Raw genomic sequence first — 20,275 nt, forward strand, 5'->3', positions numbered from 1 at the left:
CCAAGAACATTATGATATCTGAATGTCCAATTACTGGACCCACATTTTCCCTAAATTTCCTTTCATGTCTTCACTTAAAAATTACTTCCTGAGGGCCGGAGTGATGGCACAGCAGTAGGGCATTTGCTTTGCACGCGGCTGACCTAGGAGGGATCACAGTTCAATCCCCCAGGGTCCCATATGGTCCTCTGAGCCAGGAGTAATTTCTGACCCCAGAGCCAGGAGTAACCCCTGAGTGTCACAGGGTGTGACCCCCCAAAAAAATTCCTCCCTGGGGCTGAAGAGATAGCATAGCGGTAGGGCATTTGCCTTGTACATGGCCAACCAGGGATGAACTCGGGTTCAATTCCCAGCATCCCATCTGGTCCCCTGAACCTGCCAGGAGTAATATCTGAGCACAGAGCCAGGAATAACCCTGAGTTCTGCTGGGTGTGGCCCAAATACCCAAAAAGAAAAAAAAATAAAGAAAAAATTACTTCCTATTCTTGCTCATTAAGCACCAATTATATTGCCTGATTAGGGATCTCTCTTGAAGCAAATGTTCAAGAGCTGTAAAAGTTGGCATGAATGAAGTGTTTCCTTAGAGACTCGAAGGACGTGCGTGAGAAGCAGAGGTCAGGATTCAAGTTCAACCCTGAGTTCATCACATGCCGCGATAAAGAAGATGTTAAAGGTACAAAGGGTTCGATGTTGCAAGATTTTTCAGGTTCAGTGGTTTCTTTAGCTGTGTAGTCTTTTCAGAAGACTTTACTTCTAGTTTGCTTAATTTCAAGTAAACACATATAATGCTCTCTTTTTTGGTTGGGGTTTTTGGATCACACCTGGCAGTGGTCAGGGATTACTTCTGACTGTGCACTCAGAAATCACACCTGGCAGGCTCAGGGGACCATATGGGATGCCGGGGATCGAACCCAGGTCGCCCGCATGCAAGGCAAATGCCTTACTGCTGTGCTATCTCTCCATCCCCACAAGAAAATCTTTTACACATGGTGGCTGTGTCTCTGTGGATTTTCTCAGTGAGACCCCTGATGCTTCTGCCTTTATCTGAGGGGGTTCCACATTCTTTATATTGGCACTGTGGGGAAACTTTCAGCTCATTCTCTTTGGCCATTGTTGCCACACTGCTGTGACTTTTTGGGTTTGTTTTCAATTAAAATCTTTTTTTATTATAACACTGTGATTGACCAAGTTCATGATACAGTCGTTTCAGGCATTCCATGTTCCAACATCAACCTCACCACCAGTGTGACCTGTGTCCCCATTCTGATCCCTTTTTAGGCACAAACACATTCGCTTCCTGTGGTTTGTTACAACATGAAGGTAAATGGAATTATCCCAAGGGTCGGTTTGAAACGACGGTTATTCCTTTCCACAGTGTGACTAGTGCCAGCGTCCAAGGATGAGTGGGCTGTGGTTGTGCTCGTTGAGCTTCTGCGTCTCCACTCAGGCTCCCTGAGCTTGGGAGATTCCTATGGAACTTTCCATCAGACGTCCCAGCATTTTGCTGGGTTGACACGACTATGCAATTTGGAGGTGTCCCGTGTCTGCTGAGTTCTAGGATTTCTGTGTGTGAAATAAACTTGTTAGTTTGTCAGTCAGTCTGAGAAGGGTAAATGGTGGAGCTTCATCTGAGGGTGTCTGTTGTGGTGCTGCTGGATGCTGTGGTTCATGAACAAAGGGGAGTCTGGGGGCCAGAGCAGGAGCAGAGTGGGGAGCGTGCTTGTCTTGCGTTCGACTGACCATGTTTGAATCCCGCAATCCTTAAGCCTGCCAGGGTGATACCTGAGCACAGAGCCAGGAGAAATCTCTGAGCACCACCAAGTGTGGCTCAAAACAAAAACAAAAACAAAAACAAAAAACAGAAAATCAAAAGAAAGAAAAAGAAGAGATCTGTACCCTTCTCCCTACTTCTGAGAAGCTCCAGAGAGATCAAACTACCTGGGAGGAGTCTGCGGCCATCATCATCATCATCATTATTATTATTATTATGATCATCATCATCACAATTTTTATTATTATTAATTTGGAGCTTGGTAGAGGAGTCGGTAAGATGGTGGGTGTGGGCAATGCTCACAAAGTTTGATTGTACAATAATATATAGCTACAAAGAAGGAAAAATAAAAAAATATACTTGTAGCACCAATAAGTGGTCAAAGATAGCTTTGAAGCAGATTTTCATTGGACAACACCCGGCAGTGCTCAGGGATCCCTTCTAGCAGGCTCTAGGGACCTGATGGGGTAACAGAAATTGAACTTGGGCCAGCTGTCTGCAAGGCAAAAAACCTTCTGCACTGCACTATCACTCTGGCCCTATCAAAGTATTTTTTTTTTTTGCTTTTATTTTTGGTCACATGCAGTGGTGCTCAGGGTTTCCTCCTGACTCTGCACTCAGGTATCACTCTGGTAGGCTTGAGGAGCCCAGGAACTGAACCCGGGTCAGTTGCACGAAAGACAAACACCCTCCATGCTGTGGAGGATTGAACTCACTGTACTATTTCTCCAGCCCCTCCAAGTGGTTTCTAAGGTCAAAAGTAACTGGATCATGAAGAAAAATTCCTCTAGATTGTCAGTTCCAGTGAGATATTTGTAGGAGCTGGAGAGATTATACATGGGGAGAGTGTGTGCCTTGCATGTGGCTGATCCAGGTTTGATCCCTGGCATCCCCTAGGGTCTCTGAGCCCTGCCAGGAGTGAGCCCTAACCGTTGCCGGGTGAAGGGTTACATTCTCTAGGAGATTGGTTGAGGTTTGATTCCTACTGAGCTCCCAGACAGGAAAGGCAGTTCCCATTCCCCTGTTCAATTAGGTCAGGGGGAACAGTTCCAGTTGCAGAGATCCGCAGGAAATAATTTACACCGTAAAAAGGTACAAGAATGGGTTCAGGAAATCCAGTGCTCAAGCAAGGAATTCAAACGACAAAAGTTTTTTGCTCCTAAGATGGAGCGCAGCTCAGTGGAAGAAGACCAAAGAATGAGCCCCTGCCTTCCTCGGACCCGGGCTTTTATTGACAAGAATCAGGTCCCACTCTTGGGTGGGAGAAGAATATCAAGTAAGGGATAATCCAATATACTGTCACCAGATCACACCCTAGGTGGAGTACAATTATTGATTAGGGTACGATCAGTAACCCAACAGCCAGGTATGACCTCCCCACCACCATCAACCAATCCAGGGCTGGAGGAGTAGCACAGTTGGTAGGATGTTTGCCTTGCACATGGCAGCGCTCAGGGGTCACTCCTGGCTCTACACTCAGAAATCGCCCCCGGCAGGCACAGGGGACCATATGGGATGCCTGGGTTCGAACCATCGTCCTTCTGCATGCAAGGCAAATGCCCTACCTCTGTGCTATCTCTCCAGCCCCAGGAGTGACTTCTGAGAGCAGAGCCAGGAATAACTCCTAAGCGCTGCCAGATGTGGCCCCAGTCCCCACCAACCAACCAACCAAATAGAAAACCAACGAGGTGGCTTATGACCCCATGAGGGCAAAAACCACTGTGAAAACAAAAATGTTGGCTGGGAAGAAACTGATGGCACGTGAAAGGAGTCAAAGGGTCCTCAGAAAATCAGTCACAGAAATGACTTGCGGTGGCCTCTCAGATCCCCGGACACAGGCCCACACATGCACACATGCACACAAGCATGCCTGCACATGCCTGGGCTTTGCTTGCCTCCTCATAATGGTGAAAGGTGGGACAGTAACAAGCCCCTTTATAGACATGGGCTGACATGGTGTCTCTACACAAGTGAACTGTCTGTCTTTCCATTCGTCTAGACCATGATGGGGTCTCCTGCGCCAGGTGTATGGAGCATGCTTCTCTGCATGAAATACCCAGGCAGGGGCCTGGAGAGATAGCACAGCGGCGTTTGCCTTGCAAGCAGCCGATCCAGGACCAAGGATGGTTGGTTCGAATCCCAGTGTCCCATATGGTCCCCCGTGCCTGCCGGGAGCTATTTCTGAGCAGTCAGCCAGGAGTGACCCCTGAGCACCGCCGGGTGTGGCCCAAAAACCAAAAAAAAAAAAAAAATACCCAGGCAGGGCACCCCTTCCCTCCCCATAGGCATCACTCTGCTCCTGGGGCTCATGCTCTGGGTGATAAAAGTGTGTGTGTGTGTGTGTGTGTGTGTGTCTTAGATAAGGCTGTTGGTGCCCTCTCTGCCCACGAACAACTTAAAGTGGTGATTTACGGGGGCCGGAGTGGTAGCACAATGGGTAGGGTGCTTGCCTTGCACAAGACCAACCTGACTTCGATCTTCAGCATCCCATAGGATCCCCTGAGAACCACCAGGAATGATTCCTGAGTGTAGAGTTAGGAGTGAGCCCTGAGTATCGCTGAGTGTAGTCAACCCCAAAAAAATAAAAGAAAAGAAAGGTGAGTTTTGAGATCCAAAGTTGGACTCAATAAGAGGGCAGATTGCATCAGGCATCACTCCCAGAGGGTCTCCCCTGGTGGGCAGGCAGCTTGGCCAGCACGGGGGAGATTCTTGAACAGACTCAGAGGTAAGCAGCTTCCAAGAAATCAGAAATCAGCCCATCTCTCAGGAGCAAGAGCAGGAAAGCCCAGTTGATCTGCAGCACCTCCCCAGGCCCCCTCATGGGGTCAGGCGCTGAGGGACAGTGTGGAGGGACAATTAGCAGGAGCCCTAACAAGGCACGGGGGACGGAGCCCGAGGGGCGAGGGCAGAGGTAAATCAGGCACCGCTGGGTACCCAGGATGCTCCTTCGAATCGAGGTTGTTCATGTTCCAGACATTCTTCAAGCAGGAACTGAGACGTCTGCACAGGCAGGTGGGTGGGTGGGTGGGGCACAACTGTGCAGGTGAACAGGGTAAGGAGCAGCAGACAGAGCTGTGTAGCCTCAGAAAAGCCACCTTGCCTCTCTGGTCCATGTTGTGATTTCTTTTTTTTGTTTTTGGGCCACACCCAGCTGTGCTCAGGGGTTACTTCCGGCTCTGTGCTCAAAAATTGCTCCTGGCAGGCTCAGTCCTATGGGATGCCAGGGATCAAATCCAGGTCTGTCCTGGTTCAGCCACTTGCAAGGCAAATGCTCTACCTCTGTACTGTCGCTCTGGGCTCTAGTCCATGTTGTGAGAACAGACCAGAACAGGGAGTTCAGGAGTTGGAGGGCCCAGATCCTGGGGCGGGCGTGTTTGATTCAAAAAGCTGAGGCTGAACTGAAGGCCCCACGAGCCCCTTACCCTAGTAAAATAAGTGGGGGTGCATGTTGGAGAGGGATGGGGATCGATGTAGGTCAGACACCTGGCAGGCTGCTGAGAAGCAGAAGCGTCCTCTCTGATCCACGTGATGGGACCAGGCAATCAGTCTAGCAAGACCTGGCTGGCAGCCATGTGGACGGGGAACCAGAGAAGCAACTGGAGTCCAGGGGAGCAGAGAAGGGGCAGGAGGGGGACTGGGTGGACCAGGACGTGGGTCCTGAGAGAGACCCGAGTGCTGCCGGCCTCTCTCCTGGGTGAGGGCGGTTGGCGGCTCCCGTGGGTGCCTGTGATGTGGTGTGCTCTTCAGGGCAGGCTGGCACAGGTGTGGCTGACCGCGGGCTGGGCACCAGGACCCAGACCATGACCACCCAGTGGCAGTGAGTCCTGGGTCAGCACTTGCCACCTCTTACCTGTCCTCACTGCATGAGCCAGTGGAACCAGGCTAGGTGCCATCGGTGAGCTTGTATTGACGTAAGCCGCATGCGAGACTGTGTGTGAAAGTGTGCAAATGTAAGAGCAGATATGTGTGTGGAGCTGAGTAAATGCATATGTGTGTGTGGAGCTGAGTAAATGCATATGTGTGTGAATGCATGCATGTAGGCCCACCTGTGAGTGTATGTTTGTGTGAATGTGAGTGTGCGTGTATTTGGGTACGCATGAAATGTGTATGAATGACTAAGGCTACAATACATGCATGTCATCACACATGTGAGGGTGTATTTGTGTAAACGTGAGCATGTATGTATGCATGTGAAGGCAGCACAGATGTGTTCATGTACAGGTGAATATGAACGCACAGGGCCCATGTGAACATGCCTGTGTGCGAATGTGCATGTTCACGTGAGCATGGATGTGCAAATGTGGGCTTCAAGAGCACTGCAAGTCAGACATGAAGATCACACTTGGAATATAAGACTTTTTGTGCTTTTTGGGGGTCACCCTTTACTGTGCTCAGGTATGACTCCTGGCTTTGTGCTTGGATATCAGACTTGGGAGACCCTGGAATTGGGATTCAAGGGGTTGAACCTGGCTGGGCTATTTGCAAGGCACTGCCCTCCCTACTGTGCTTACTCTAGCCCTTGCATGGCATTTTTTTTTTGCATGGAAAGTGCCAGAGCGGTGGCGCAAGAGGTAGGGTGTTTGCCTTGCACTTGCTAACCTAGGACGGACAGAGGTTCGATTCCCCCTGCATCCCACATGGTCCTCCAAGCCAGGAGCAATTTCTGAGCGCACAGCCAGGAGTAACCCCTGAGCATCACCGGGTGTGGCCCAAAAAGAAAAAAAGAAAGAGAGAAAGAAAGAAAGAGAAGGAGAGAGAGAAAGAAAGAAAGAAAGAAAGAGAAAGAAAGAGAGAGAGAAAGAGAAAGAGAGAAAGAGAAAAGAGAAAGAAAGAAATAAAGAAAAAGAAAGAAAGAAACGAAGAGAAAGGAAAGAAAGACAGAGAGAAAGAAAGAAAGAAAGAAGAAAGAAAGAAAGAAAGAAAGAAAGAAAGAAAGAAAGAAAGAAAGAAAGAGGGAGGGCCCGGAGAGATAGCACAGCGGCATTTGCCTTGCAAGCAGCCGATTCAGGACCTAAGGTGGTTGGTTCGAATCCCGGTGTCCCATATGGTCCCCCGTGCCTGCCAGGAGGTATTTCTGAGCAGACACCCAGGAGTAACTCCTGAGCACTGCCGGGTGTGGCCCAAAAACAAAAAAAAAAAAAAGAAAGAAAGAAAGAAAGAAAGAAAGAAAGAAAGAAAGAAAGAAAGAAAGAAAGAAAGAAAGAAAGAAAGAAAGAAAGTAAGTCCAGGGCAGATACCCAGAAATGCAGAAGACAAGAGGACAAGAGGAGTCAGACTTCTTAGAGGGAAGCATGTTCTGGGGGAGAGAACTCAGGTCAGCATCTATGCCAGTGATTGTTTTGCTTTGTAGTGGTAAAATATAGCCAGCTATTTATGGGATTGAGAAGAATTAAAAAAATAATTACAAGGGGCTGGAGAGGGGCCGGCGATGTGGCGCTAGAGGTAAGGTGTCTGCCTTGCAAGCCCTAGCCAAAGAAGGACCGTGGTTCAATCCCCCGGCATCCCATATAGTCCCGCCAAACCAGGGGCAATTTCTGAGCACTTTGCCAGGAGTAACCCCTGAGCATCAAACGGGTGTGGCCTGAAAAACCAAAAAAAGAAAAAAAGTATTTTGGGGCTGGAGAGATAGCATGGAGGTCATGCATTTGTCTTTCATGCAGAAGGACAGTGGTTCGAATCCCAGCATCCCATATGGTCCCCAGTGCCTGCCAGGGGCGATTTCTGAGCATAGAGCCAGGAGTAACCACTGAGCACTGCTGCATGTGACCCAAAAACCAAAAGCCAACAAAGAAACAAACAAACAAACAAACAAAAAAACAAGGGGCTGGAGAGATAGCACAGAGGCATTTGCCTTGCAAGCAGCTGATCCAGGACCTAAGGTGGTTGGTTCGAATCCCAGCGTTCATATGGTCCCCATGCCTGCCAGCAGCTACTTCTGAGCAGATAGCCAGGAGTAACCCCTGAGCACCACCGGGCGTGGCTCAAAAAACAAAACAAAAAAAATTATAAAATCAAAACGTGGCTGGGGCTAGAGTGAGGATACAGTGGGCAGGGTATTTGACTTGCACAAAACAAAAGAAAATCAAATTATATACCTGAGAAATGCTACAGTGAGTGAAGTGTTAGCTTTGCCCTTAGTCCACCTGTCTGGTCAGCATCATGAACAGCTCCCACACTCTCCTTTTTTCTCCTGGACCCAGGTAGGCCATGCAAGGGGAAAACCTCACCGAGATCTCCGAGTTTATCCTTTTGGGGCTCTCGGAGGACCCCGGGGAGCAGCGGCTGCTGTTCCTCCTCTTCCTGAGCATGTACCTGGTCACGGGGCTGGGGAACCTGCTCATCGTCCTGGCCATCGTCACCGACGCCCGGCTCCACACCCCCATGTACTTCTTCCTGGCCAACCTGGCCTTCGTGGACATCTGCTTTACATCCACCACCATCCCCAAGATGCTGGTGAACCACGTCACAGGGCACAGGGGGATCCCTTACGCCGGCTGCCTCACCCAGACCTTCTTCTTCATCCTCTTTGCCGATATCGACAGTTTGTTGCTGACTGCCATGGCCTATGATCGCTATGTGGCCATCTGCAACCCCTTGCACTACGCCACGTCCGTGACCCCGCAGCTCTGCAGCCTCCTGGTGGGGGCTTCCTGGGCCATCGCCTTCACCAACGCCCTGACCCACACGACCTTGCTCACCCGCCTCTCCTTCTGCACCCACAATAAAGTCCCGCATTTCTTCTGCGACCTCAGCCCTCTGCTCAAGCTGGCCTGTTCGGACGCCTTCCTCAACAACCTCATGGTCTACACCATAGGCAGCTTATTCGTCTTCACCCCCTTCATGGGCATCCTGGTCTCCTACACACGCATCTTTGCGGCTGTGCTGAGGATTCCATCGCGGACAGGCAAGCAGAAGGCCTTCTCCACCTGCGGCTCCCACCTGTCCGTGGTCACCCTCTTCTACGGGACCCTCATCGGGGTGTACTTCAGCCCCACATCCTCTCACACGGCCCAGAAGGACACGGTGGCCGCGGTGATGTACACGGTGGTGACCCCCATGATGAACCCCTTCATCTACAGCCTCCGGAACAAGGACATGAAGGGGGCCTTGAAAGCCCTGCTCAGTAGGAAACAGGCTGTGAATGGGGGAGACTGAGGAAGGATGTTCCATGTCTATGCACATTTCTAGAGCTCCTAGGTTTCTTCGTGTCTTACTAATATCTAATATTTCTCTACATTATGCTTCTGTTGGTGACTTCATGTCCCCAACTGCTATCTGGAGCATTTCTGATGATTTAGGTGCCCTGTTAGAATGATGAGTCTGTAGGGACATGGGAAATATCCGACCAATTGGACCCGATGCTGAATTCGGATGAACAAACTAATGGAGAAAGAATGACCTCAACTCAGAATTCATGATCCCACTCCTTTTTGGTTTAAGTCCAGGGGATGGGTAAATGAAAAATATAAAATAATCCGCGTGTTGGGTGAGACCTCCCAGGCACCGTGTTTTTAACCCCGAGGGCAGATGGGTCTGATGAAGCAGGGTAGTGGCGGAGAAATAATACAGCCAGCCAGTGAGTTAAAGTTGTCTTGAAGTTAGTCTACTTTGTGCCATGGTTTTTCTCCGCCATATGCTTTCTCTCTTGAGCTCAATGCCAGACCCTTTCTTTATTATCTAGAATCCCTAGGGTGGGGGAAAACTCTGTAATCTATGTGGGCTTTACATACCAAAAAAAGGAGGTTAGAAAAACAGAAAGTTTGGGGAAGGGTTACAGGAAGTAGCTCTACTAAAGAGATGCTAAAAGCAAAACTTCAAAATTCATAAAAATGATGGTGGTGAACTATTTTTTCTCCTCACACACAGTGCCTTAAAAGGATCAGCAGGCGGGGTCCGGGCTGGTGGCGCTGGAGGTAAGGTGCCTGCCTTGCCTGCGCTAGCCTAGGACGGACCGCGGTTCTATCCCCCGGCGTCCCATATGGTCCCCCAAGAAGCCAGGAGCGACTTCTGAGCGCATAGCCAGGAGTAACCCCTGAGCGTCACAGGGTGTGGCCCAAAAACCAAAAAAAAAAAAAAAAAAGGATCAGCAGGGCATCTTGTCTTGGTGAGTTCATTTTATTCAATCGCTAAGGACGGTATTCAATTTTTAAAAATCTCTGTAGAGTTTCAGCATCTATTTCATTTATAGTATTTTATTTTAGAACTAGTGACCATCACCTGTGTCATTCCCAGTTAATGGTCATGGAATTAAAAATTTGGGGAGGAGGGGCCGGAGAGATAGCATGGAGGTAATGCATTTGCCTTGCATGCAGAAGGGCGGTGGTTTGAATCCGGCATCCCATATGGTCCCCCGAGCCTGCCAGGAGCGATTTTTGAGCATAGAGCCAGGAGGAACCCCTGAATGTTGCCGGGTGTGACCCAAAAATAAAAAAAAAATCTGGGAAGGAAGGAAGGACTTCACATGCTTTCAAGACAATTGGACTTATCGAAGGAGTTTATAGAAGATTTTTGTTTCTAGAAAAATATACATTGATAATAATTTTCCTGCCTGAATATCTGTTGAGACATTTGTTTCAGGTGAAACAACCCTTTTATCAAATTTGATTTAAAATCAAATTTTGATATATCTATCAAATCAGTTTTATAGGTCAAATCAAATAGATATATCAAAATTTGATTTTGATTCTATCAAAATCTTCCACGAGCACCGTGGGTTAATGTTTTGTTAAATAATGTGAACCATTCACTTCTTCCCAGTTTAGGGTGCATTTAAAAAGAATTGTAGCTCATGATGAAGCTTGGGTTTTAGATTTTTCTCTGTTCCTCAAGTTGGGCATTTTTGTTAAGTTGTGATTTTTTTTTTTTGGTTTTTAGGCCACACCTGGTGGTGCTCAGGGGTTACTCCTGGCTGTCTGCTCAGGCACAGGGGATCATATGGGACACCGGGATTCGAACCAACCACCTTTGGTCCTGGATCGGCTGCTTGCAAGGCAAACGCCGCTGTGCTATCTCTCCCAGCCCAAGTTGTGATTTTTTTGTAAGGGAATTTATCAACTTAAGTGTTGGGTCTGTGTCCACCTTGTTAACAGTTAAAGTCACCTGAATTTAATTTTATTCTAATCATAAAGAAGTTGCATTTGCAATAATAAAAGATTGATGTATGTGTTACTATAAGGAATGATGCAATCATGCAGTTTGCAGCAACATAGGTGGAACTGGAAGATGTCATGTTAAATGAAATAAGCCAGAAGAAAAAGGATATAGACAGAATGATATCACTTATGCATGGTATTTAGAATAAGTGCATGAAAAAATGCAATGGTTTAAATGGAGGTTGTCTTGAACACCCTTGGCCCAGAGTATAGCTAGGAGAAGGAAAGAAACTGAGTGGAGAAAGAGAACACAAATATGAAGGACGGGGGCCAGGGGCCAAGAGGTCTCAGGTGCAGTGTTGTTTAAAAAGGACAGAACTCCAAGCCAAAGGCAACAACAACAGAATCAAGTGACCCAAAACCTAACACTCTAAACTTAAAATGGGCCTGTTCTATTGGCAGGCTGGGTAGTAGTTTTAGGGAATGTACCTGGGAAACAGTGGTGAAAGGAGGTCGACACTGGTGGTGGATTGGCCCTGGTTCACCGTATGTCTGAAACCCAAGTATGAAAGACTTTGTAAATCACAATGGTTTCAATAAAATATATATAAAATAGACCTTTAAACTCAGAATTCCTAGCTGAGTCATAATGTCAATTAAATTTTGGATTAAAAAAGATTTGCTATATTTGAATATGTAAAGAATAAAGGGAAGAAAGACACACTCTTTGATTGGGCTGACAATAAAGTTAAAAATACAAAGGTGACGAGACCCATAATGACGGTGTAGGCTGAAATCAGAAAATAGCACAGGGGTGAAGAAATGTCCTATAGTGATGGGCAACTGTGAACAGGAATCTGGGGGCAAGTTCCTGCTGTAGCTATAGGCTGGTTCTGTTGCTCTGTTCTGCTGGTTCTGGGTCCATAGCAGATCATGTAGCAGAAGGTAGTCAGAAACACATTTCTCTCTCCTCTCCTCTCTTCACCTCTCTTCTCTCTCTCCCCCAAACTATTTCCATTCTGTGGGGAGGAGCTGAAAGCTGTGCCTTCTTGGCCTAACTCACTGACCCTCCTGGTTTCCTTCATCTCTTGCTATCATGCAGATCTTTGACCTGATTCCAGGATCTTCCAGCCTCTGTGCTGCTACTACCTCCCCATTTCTGGGGCCTCCCCATCCTCACTCACCACCTGCATTTTTTGGGGGACAAGTGTCTGCAGAGGTGCCTCTTTTGGGGAGCATCAACAGAGAGATAGAAGCATGATAAAGAATATTTTTAGGGGGAGCTGGAATGATAGGTAGGCCAACGTGGGTTCAATCCCTGTCATCTCATAGGGTCCCTTGAGCCCCAGAGTAATTTCTGAGCACTGCTAAACACCCTCCTCGCTGTACTATTGATCTGGCTTCTCAAGAATCCAATTTTTTGGTTTGTTTTTGGGCTACCCCCAAAACAAGCCCCTGAACTCTGATCCTTGTGCCTTGTCAGAGTTCCTGCTAATGGCGTCCCTTAGACCCTGATACTGTGTGTGGGGAAGGGGGCAAGAATCTGGGCACCCCTTTGAGTCCCTGATGCTGGGACTCTGGGGGTCTCTTGGCTCTGCCAGACCTGCAAGTACCCAGCTTCTCTCTGCTTGACTTCAGTTATCGTTCACATACCGAAGACTTACCATGTTGTTATTGTTGTTGTTATATTGTTGTTATTATTTTTGGTGTTTGGTGTCACCCCTGGCAATGCTCTAGGGGTTTAGTCCTGTCTCTGTGCTCTGGATTTACTCCTGGCGAGGTTAGTGTTCAGGAGTGGCTGGGGGGAACCATAGCAAGGTTCTCAGGGAATCAAGATGAAATCAATGGCTGCATGCAAGGCTAAGGGCTCTACTGGCTGTGCTATCACTCCCAGCACCCTTTTCATATTTGTTTTGTTTTTGAGCCTCACTCAGGGGGTTGCTCCTGACCTGCATTCAGAAATCACTCCCTGGCAGGCTCAGGGAGTCCTATGGAATGCGGAGAACGAACCCTGATCAGTCAGTCATGTGCAAGACAAAACGCCCTCCACAATTGTACTATTGCTCTAGCCCCCTGTTTAAATTTTATTTATTATTTATTTTATTTTTGCCACATCCAGTGGTGTTCAGGAGTTACTCCTGGCTCTGTGGTCAGAAATCGCTCCTTGCAGGCCTCAGCGGACCATATGAGATGCCCAGGGAATTGATCCCAGACCTGTTTTGGTTGGCTGCATGCAAGCAGAATACCCTACCCACTGTGCTATCTCTCTGTCACCTCATTCTAATTTTTGTTTTGGTTTTGTTTTTGGGCCACACCCAGTGATGACTAAGGGCTTACTCCTGGCTCCGTGCTCAGAAATCACTTCTGGCTTGGGGGGGACCATATGGGATGCCAGGGTCAGTTGCATGCAAGGGAAATGCCTTACCACTGTGCTACTGCTCTGGCCTCCCAATTAAAAATTTTAAAACTTTATATTAAACAGTGCTATTTACAAAGTCATTAATAAGCACAATTGTGTTGGGCATTTAACATCCAATACCAATTCATCAGCAGTGTGGCCTTCCTTCCACCAGTCTCTAGTTTCCCACCGATAACCCCAAGCCTGTCCCTCTAGCAGATATAAAAAATGTGATACATTAACAGAGCAATAAGTGATCCAAGAAAGCTATATATAAAGAAGAACCCAGAAGACACTGCAGGGAAATTTAGGACAAAAGTGAGCACAGTATTCTCAGTATCTGGGCATCTGGTAGTTCCATGCCCTGGTCACCGTGTTAGAAACCGGCCTCCGATGAGACCAGGGCTCTCAGGGGCCCCCCTTCATATCTTGTTCCGGAGGCTGTAGATGAAGGGGTTCATCATGGGGGTCACCACCGTGTACATCACCGCAGCCACCGTGTCTCTTCTGGCCGTGTGAGAGGATGTGGGGCTGAAGTACAACCCCAATGAGGGGTCCCGTAGAAGAGGGTGACCACGGACAGGTGGGAGCCGCAGGTGGAGAAGGCCTTCTGCTTGCCTGTCCGCGATGGGATCTTCAGCACGGCGGCGAAGATGCAGGCATAGGAGACCAGGATGCCCAGGAAGGGGATGAAGACGTGCATGGAGCCGACAGTGTTCACCACGATATTGTTGAGGAAAGTGTCGGAGCAGGATAGGTTTAGTAGGGTGCTGAGCTCACAAAAGAAATTGGGCACTTGGCTGTGGGTACAGAAGAAGAGACGACTCACCAACAGGGTGTGCATCAGGGAGTTCCCACAAGACGCCGCCCAGGACACCCCCACCAGGAGGCTGCAGAGCTGCGGGGTCACGGATGTGGCGTAGTGCAGGGGGTGGCAGATGGCCTCGTAGCGGTCATAGGCCATGACACCCAGCAGGAAGCAGTCGATTCCGACGAACAGGACGAAGAAGAAGGTCTGGGTCAGGCAGCCAGCGTAAGGGATCCCCCTGCGGCCCGTGACATGGTTCACCAGCATCTTGGGGACGGTGGTGGATGTAAAGCAGATGTCCACGAAGGCCAGGTTGGCCAGGAAGAAGTACATGGGGGTGTGGAGCCGGGCGTCGGTGACGATGGCCAGGACGATGAGCAGGTTCCCCAGCCCCGTGACCAGGTACATGCTCAGGAAGAGGAGGAACAGCAGCCGCTGCTCCTCGGGGTCCTCGGAGAGCCCCAAGAGGATGAACTCGGAGACCTGGGTGAGGTTTTCCTCGTCAGTAACCATCCTGGATCCAGGAGAAAGGAAACCAGAAAGTTGGATCCCTCTTTTCCATTTCCTGATCTCGTCACTCTGCCTGCTCTAGGTAAGAGGGAACAACTGGGGTTGGAAGTCTCACTCTGAGGCTGGGTGCAGCCTGATTGGGCTCCTGAATGCTTCAGGGGTGGACCATGAGTGTCCACAACTCGTGATTGCCTGGTCTCATGAATCCCTCATACTGAATCCTAGCACGATCGAGTGTCTCCCTGGGAGCCCCTGAGTTGACCACACATTCCTCAGGAGATAGAAGCATAATAAGAATATAGTGCTGATGGGGCCGGGGAGATAGCACAGTGGTAAGGCATTTGCCGTGCACACAGCTGATCCAGGACGAACAGTGGTTCGAATCCCAGCATCCCATATGGTCCCCGAGCCTGCCAGGAGTGATTTCCGAGCACAGAGCCAGGAGGAACCCCTGAGGGCTACCGGGTGTGACCCCTCCCCCCAAAAAATAACATAGTGCTTTTTAGGGGAGCTGGATCTTAGTAAAAACCAAGAATCCCCCATCCCTAGACAACAAAATTGAGCCAGAAAAATTAGTGATTAAGACATTTTTACAATGAAATGATTGGACTGTTACTCCTTGTGATTTCTTTCTTTCTTTCTTCTTCCTTTTTTTTTTTTTTTTTTGCTTTTGGGCCATACCCGGCGGTGCTCAGGGGTTACTCCTGGCTGTCTGCTCAGAAATAGCTCCTGGCAAGCACGGGGGACCCTATGGGACACCGGGATTCGAACCAACCACCTTTGGTCCTGGATCGGCTGCTTGCAAGGCAAACGCCGATGTGCTATCTCTCCGGGCCCACTCCTTGTGATTTCTATATAAACTGCTGAAGATTTGACTTGGGGTCTTGCCTAGGTCTCCCTTAGTTGGATGAGGCTCGGACCTCGGTCAATGGATTAAACTCCCTTTTGCATCTTGCATGATCGGAAGTGGTCTTTGACTCTCAGAGCCAACATGGCTGTCAACTTGAACCCTAACAGAGTGATAGCACACAGGGAGGTTGGTCAACTTGAGTTTGATCCTCGCCATCTCATAGGATCTCTCGGGCACCACTAGGAGTAACTTCTGAGCACAGTCAGGAGTAACCCCTGATCACCACTGGGTGTAGCTCCAAAACAAACAAACAAACAAACAAACGAAAAAGAATATTGGATTCTTTTTTTTTTTTTTTTTTTTGGTTTTTGGTTTTTGGGCCACACCCGGCGGTGCTCAGGGGTCACTCCTGGCTGTCTGCTCAGAAATAGCTCCTGGCAGGCACGGGGGGGACCATATGGGACACCGGGATTCGAACCAACCACCTTAGGTCCTGGATCGGCTGCTTGCAAGGCAAACGCCACTGTGCTATCTCTCCGGGCCCCAGAATATTGGATTCTTAGAGCCAGAGAGATAGCACGGTGGGGAGAGTGTTTGTGTTGCACACAGCAAACTGGGTTCCATCCCCTACATCCTAGGGTCTCCTGAGCCATCCAGGGGTGATTCCTGAGTGCAGAGCCAGCCAGAAGGAACCCTGAGCATACGGAGTGTGGCGCTCCCCAATTGTAAATTTTTTGCAGGGATAAACTGCACTCATCCCAATGTTTACTCACTTTCTTTGTCATTCGGGTTCTTGCGAGGTTGGTTGGTTGTGCCCAGGGATTAGCACCTGGAATGTCTCTGTTCTGGGAATTTTGTCCCCCGAGTGCAGATATCCTCACTCCTTCCTTCACGTACTAACTGGTCCATATAGCCACCTACTTTTCTGTCCTCCTGTGACTAACTTTCACCCCGGGAGGACCCTCTCCTGGCCTCCTCTCTATGATGGAAAATGCACTGGAATCAGGCACACTTGATGTTGGTTCTTGGGGATCTCAGAGTCAGGGAAGGAGGAAGGAAGAGGAGAAAGAGGGAGACAAAATGCTAATAGAGTGGTCTCGGATACATTGGGGGGAAATACATAAGGTCAAAACTAAATATACAAGCCAAAGACAATAGAATCAAGGGACCTAAACTTTCCTGTTACTTTGGCAGGTCAGGGGGCAAAGGGTAGTGGGATAGGATGCACTCTGTGGCCACTGGTGGAGGGACATTGGCACTGGTGGTAGGAAAGACTCTGACTCATTGTATATTTCAAGCTCAACTATGAAGGATTCTGTTGATCATAATTGTTTCAATAAAATAAAATAAGAAATGCAAATAGAACCCAGGAGTGGAAATGAACATGGACTGAGTTTGAGCTTTATTTCAGACTGACTTTTTTTTTTTCCGTTATTGTTTTTGAGCCATGCCTGGCAGCGCTCAGGGATTCCTCCTGGCTCTGTTCTCAGGAATTACTCCTGGAAAGCTCCGTTCACCCTCTGGGTTGCTTGTTATCCAACCTGGGTAGACTGATTGAAAAGCAAACACCTCCCTGCTGTGCTCCCAGACTGGATCTTCATGGGTGCCTTCTGACTGCCTGGAAGATCATATACATCAGAACTCAAAGTCTCCCACTTACCTTCAATAAATTGGAGAGAAGAGAGATGGGGAGGGAGGAGAAGAGAGAGACAGAGAGAGACAGAGAGAGGGATGGAGTGTCACAGAGGTGGGGCTTTCAGTGATAGGGCCACCTTGTCATGTGCATTTTTCTTTTCCTTCCTTCCTTCCTTCCTTCCTTCCTTCCTTCCTTCCTTCCTTCCTTCCTTCCTTCCTTCCTTCCTTCCTTCCTTCCTTCCTTCCTTCCTTCCTTCCTTCCTTCCTTCCTTCCTTCCTTCCTTCCTTTCTTTTTGTTGCAGAGTTGCTCAGGAATTACTCCTGTCAGTCTTGGGGATCCTGTGGGATGTTGGGGATCAAACCCTGACCGGCCATGTACAAGGGCAATGCTCTCCCAGTTGTGCTTTCTCCTCAGTCCCTGCCAGGTGCTTTAAGAACTCCATCCTGGGTCATTTCACAGTCTTGCCAACTCCTTTGGCCAAAATTGTCCACAGTACACACAATCCAAGGTCCAGCCTGAATAAACTAGTTCTCTAGTTGTCTCTACCTCTGACTGTCCTCATGACAACTTGGTCCCCAAGGTGGGACAGACAGCACCAAAAAGTTCTCAGGCCTCCACCTGTGCCCCCCAACAGACCACTTCAGTGACCTCCTCTCCTCTCATCTCCTAAGGACAGACACTGCTTGTCCCTCTCAGATGTCACCTCTGCCCCTGGGCTTTTCGCCTGGGCTCCGGCTGGATCTTGTAGTCTCCCTCCACACAGGGCTGGATAAGGTTGGACGGGTTGGTCTTGCCTCCTGCTGGAAACCCTTTCAGGCTCCAGGTCCCTGGTGCTGGAGTGAGTTAGTTTGTTTTTGTTTTTGGGCCACACCCGGCCGCACTCAGAGATTACTCCTGGCTGTGCACTCAGAAATCTCTCCTGGCAGGCTCAGGGGACCATATCGGATGCTGATTGGACTGGGGTCCGTCCTTGGTTGGCCACATGTAAGGCAAACACCTATCACTTTGTCCCCAGTTTGTTGACTAACAGACACTTCATCTTCCTGTGCTTCACCTGACACTGGACTGGAATTTGTCTAGGTGGCCCTGGAAGACCAGAGGTGCTGCTCCCAGGTCTTTTACAGGCGACAACAATTAGTTCCACTGTCTCTTCATGTTTCTCACTACTATTTTTCTAACTCTGTAGCCTCACAATGTTTAAAAAAAAATGCTTTGACTCATGGCTCCAAAACGTTTGAGTTACTGCAAAAAAAAAAAAAAAAAAGTTGGCTAAGGGAATTTTATAGGTAGCTGTTACTATCTTGAGGAAGGTTCCAATTACACCTATTTTGCTGAGGATTTTCATCATGAATGGGTGCAGGATTTTGTCAAATGTCTTTTCTGCACCAGTTGATATGATTATGTGTTATTTATCCTTCCTTTTACAGATGTTATAATGTTGATTGATTTGCATCTATTGTTCCATCCTTGGTCATGATGTATAATCTTTTTTGATGTGTTGTTGGGTTTGGTTTGCTGAAATTTTGTTAAGAATTTTTGCATCCATGTTAAAAAACAAAACAAAACAAAACAAAAAACCCCCAAAACATTTGACTTCTGCAGTGCCCCCAGTCCTCCTGTAAGTCCTCCCAGATTTACCCACTAGGCAGCCTTGGGTTCCATCTGACCATTGGAAGTACGTAGGGAGGTGAAGACACTTCTGGGAAGGGATGGGGTCCTCACAGCCCATGACTCCTGTTTCCTTCCCCATTCGGCGCCCTTCCTCCCCACTCACCTGTACCTGTGTCTGCAGGGTGTGATCTGTCTCCTGCTGGGAGGAGAAGCTGTGACCTGGCTGAGAGAGCTGTTCCCCCCACTTGAACCCCAAGGACCCAACTGAGCCTAATTTACCCTCCTTCCTCTTTCCTCAGACCGGGTCCCATGTGCCTTGTTAGGGTGCCTCTAATTGTCACCCCATACCCGTCCCTCTGTGCCTGAGTCTGGGGGGAGGAGGCCCCCGGTGGAGCTGTCCGGTCTCCCCTCTGCTTTTGAGCCCTGCACGTATGGTGTCCAGGTCCTGGGTGACCACCCCTCTGCTGGACTTGTCCCAGATCTGCCACTCCTCCCTCCAGGGCACCATGAAACACGGTGGATTTAGACTTTCAATGATGTAATTCAAGTTCCCTCTTTATTGATTTGATTTATATCGATCGATTTATATTGCTTGATTAGTTATTTATTGTTTTGGGGCCACATCCTGCGGTGCTCAGGGATCACTCCTGGTGCTCAGGATGCTGAAGATGAAACCTGGGTCATCATTCCTCTAAACTCTCTCCAGTCCCCTGTAGGAAACAGATAGAATCATTCTCTTTCATGTTTTTAATTTAAAAACTTGATTGATTTATTGATTGATTTTTGGGTCACACCCAGCGGCACTCAGGGGTTATTCCTGGCTCTGCACTCAGAAATCACTCCTGGAAGGCTCAGGGAACCATATGGGATGCCAGGAATCGGACTGGGTTCCTCCTGGGTCAGCTGCATGCAAGGCAAATGCCCTACAGCTGTACTATCTCTCTGGCCTAGGATCATTCTCTTTCACTGTATTTCCATTTTGTTAAAAATAACTGGGAGATGGGAACAAAAAAGATTCTGTGCCTTGCAAATCGCCAGGGAGATGCGAATCAAAGCAACAGTGAGAGACCATCTCACACCACAGAGATTGGCCACATCACAGAGGATAAGAGCAACTGTGTATCTCATGGTGATTCAACAGAAGCATTTATACATACATATAAATGAAAAAAGAAAAGAGGGGCTGGAGAGATAGCACAGTGGTGTTTGCCTTGCAAGCAGTCAATCCAGGACCTAAGGTGGTTGGTTCAAATGCAGGCTTCCCATATTGTCCCCCGTGCCTGCCAGGAGCTATTTCTGAGCAGATAACCATGAGTAACCCCTGAGCACCACCAGTGTGGCCCAAAAACCAAAAAAAAAAAAAAAAAAAAAAGAAAAGAAAAAAATTATAGAATAAATAAGAGTCATAGAATAAATCATAGAATTAGAGAATAAATAAAATTCTCTTTAGCAGTAACATAAATAATGTAATTATATATTTATTTATAAAATTATAGAACACATAAAATCATAGAACAAATATAATTATGAGCAAATAAAATTCTATATTTATAGAACTACAGAAAATAAAATTATTGAGTAAATAAATTCTACATTTAT

The 20,275-nt window shown here is 48.1% G+C and overlaps 1 protein-coding gene and 1 pseudogene across 1 annotated transcript; one reads left to right on the top strand and one right to left on the bottom strand.

The window, feature by feature from the left end:
- Positions 1-7,978: 7,978 nt before the first annotated feature.
- On the top strand, positions 7,979-8,926 carry LOC126030221 (olfactory receptor 1361-like). Its single transcript, XM_049788395.1, has one exon. It carries the CDS (start codon positions 7,979-7,981, stop codon positions 8,924-8,926), a length of 948 nt encoding a protein of 315 aa, XP_049644352.1.
- A 1,327-nt stretch (positions 8,927-10,253) lies between these two features.
- On the bottom strand, positions 10,254-14,582 carry LOC126030222 (olfactory receptor 1361-like; annotated as a pseudogene).
- Positions 14,583-20,275: the final 5,693 nt, after the last annotated feature.

Source organism: Suncus etruscus, chromosome 15 (genome assembly GCF_024139225.1).
Source record: "Suncus etruscus isolate mSunEtr1 chromosome 15, mSunEtr1.pri.cur, whole genome shotgun sequence".
NCBI classification, from domain to species: domain Eukaryota; kingdom Metazoa; phylum Chordata; class Mammalia; order Eulipotyphla; family Soricidae; genus Suncus; species Suncus etruscus.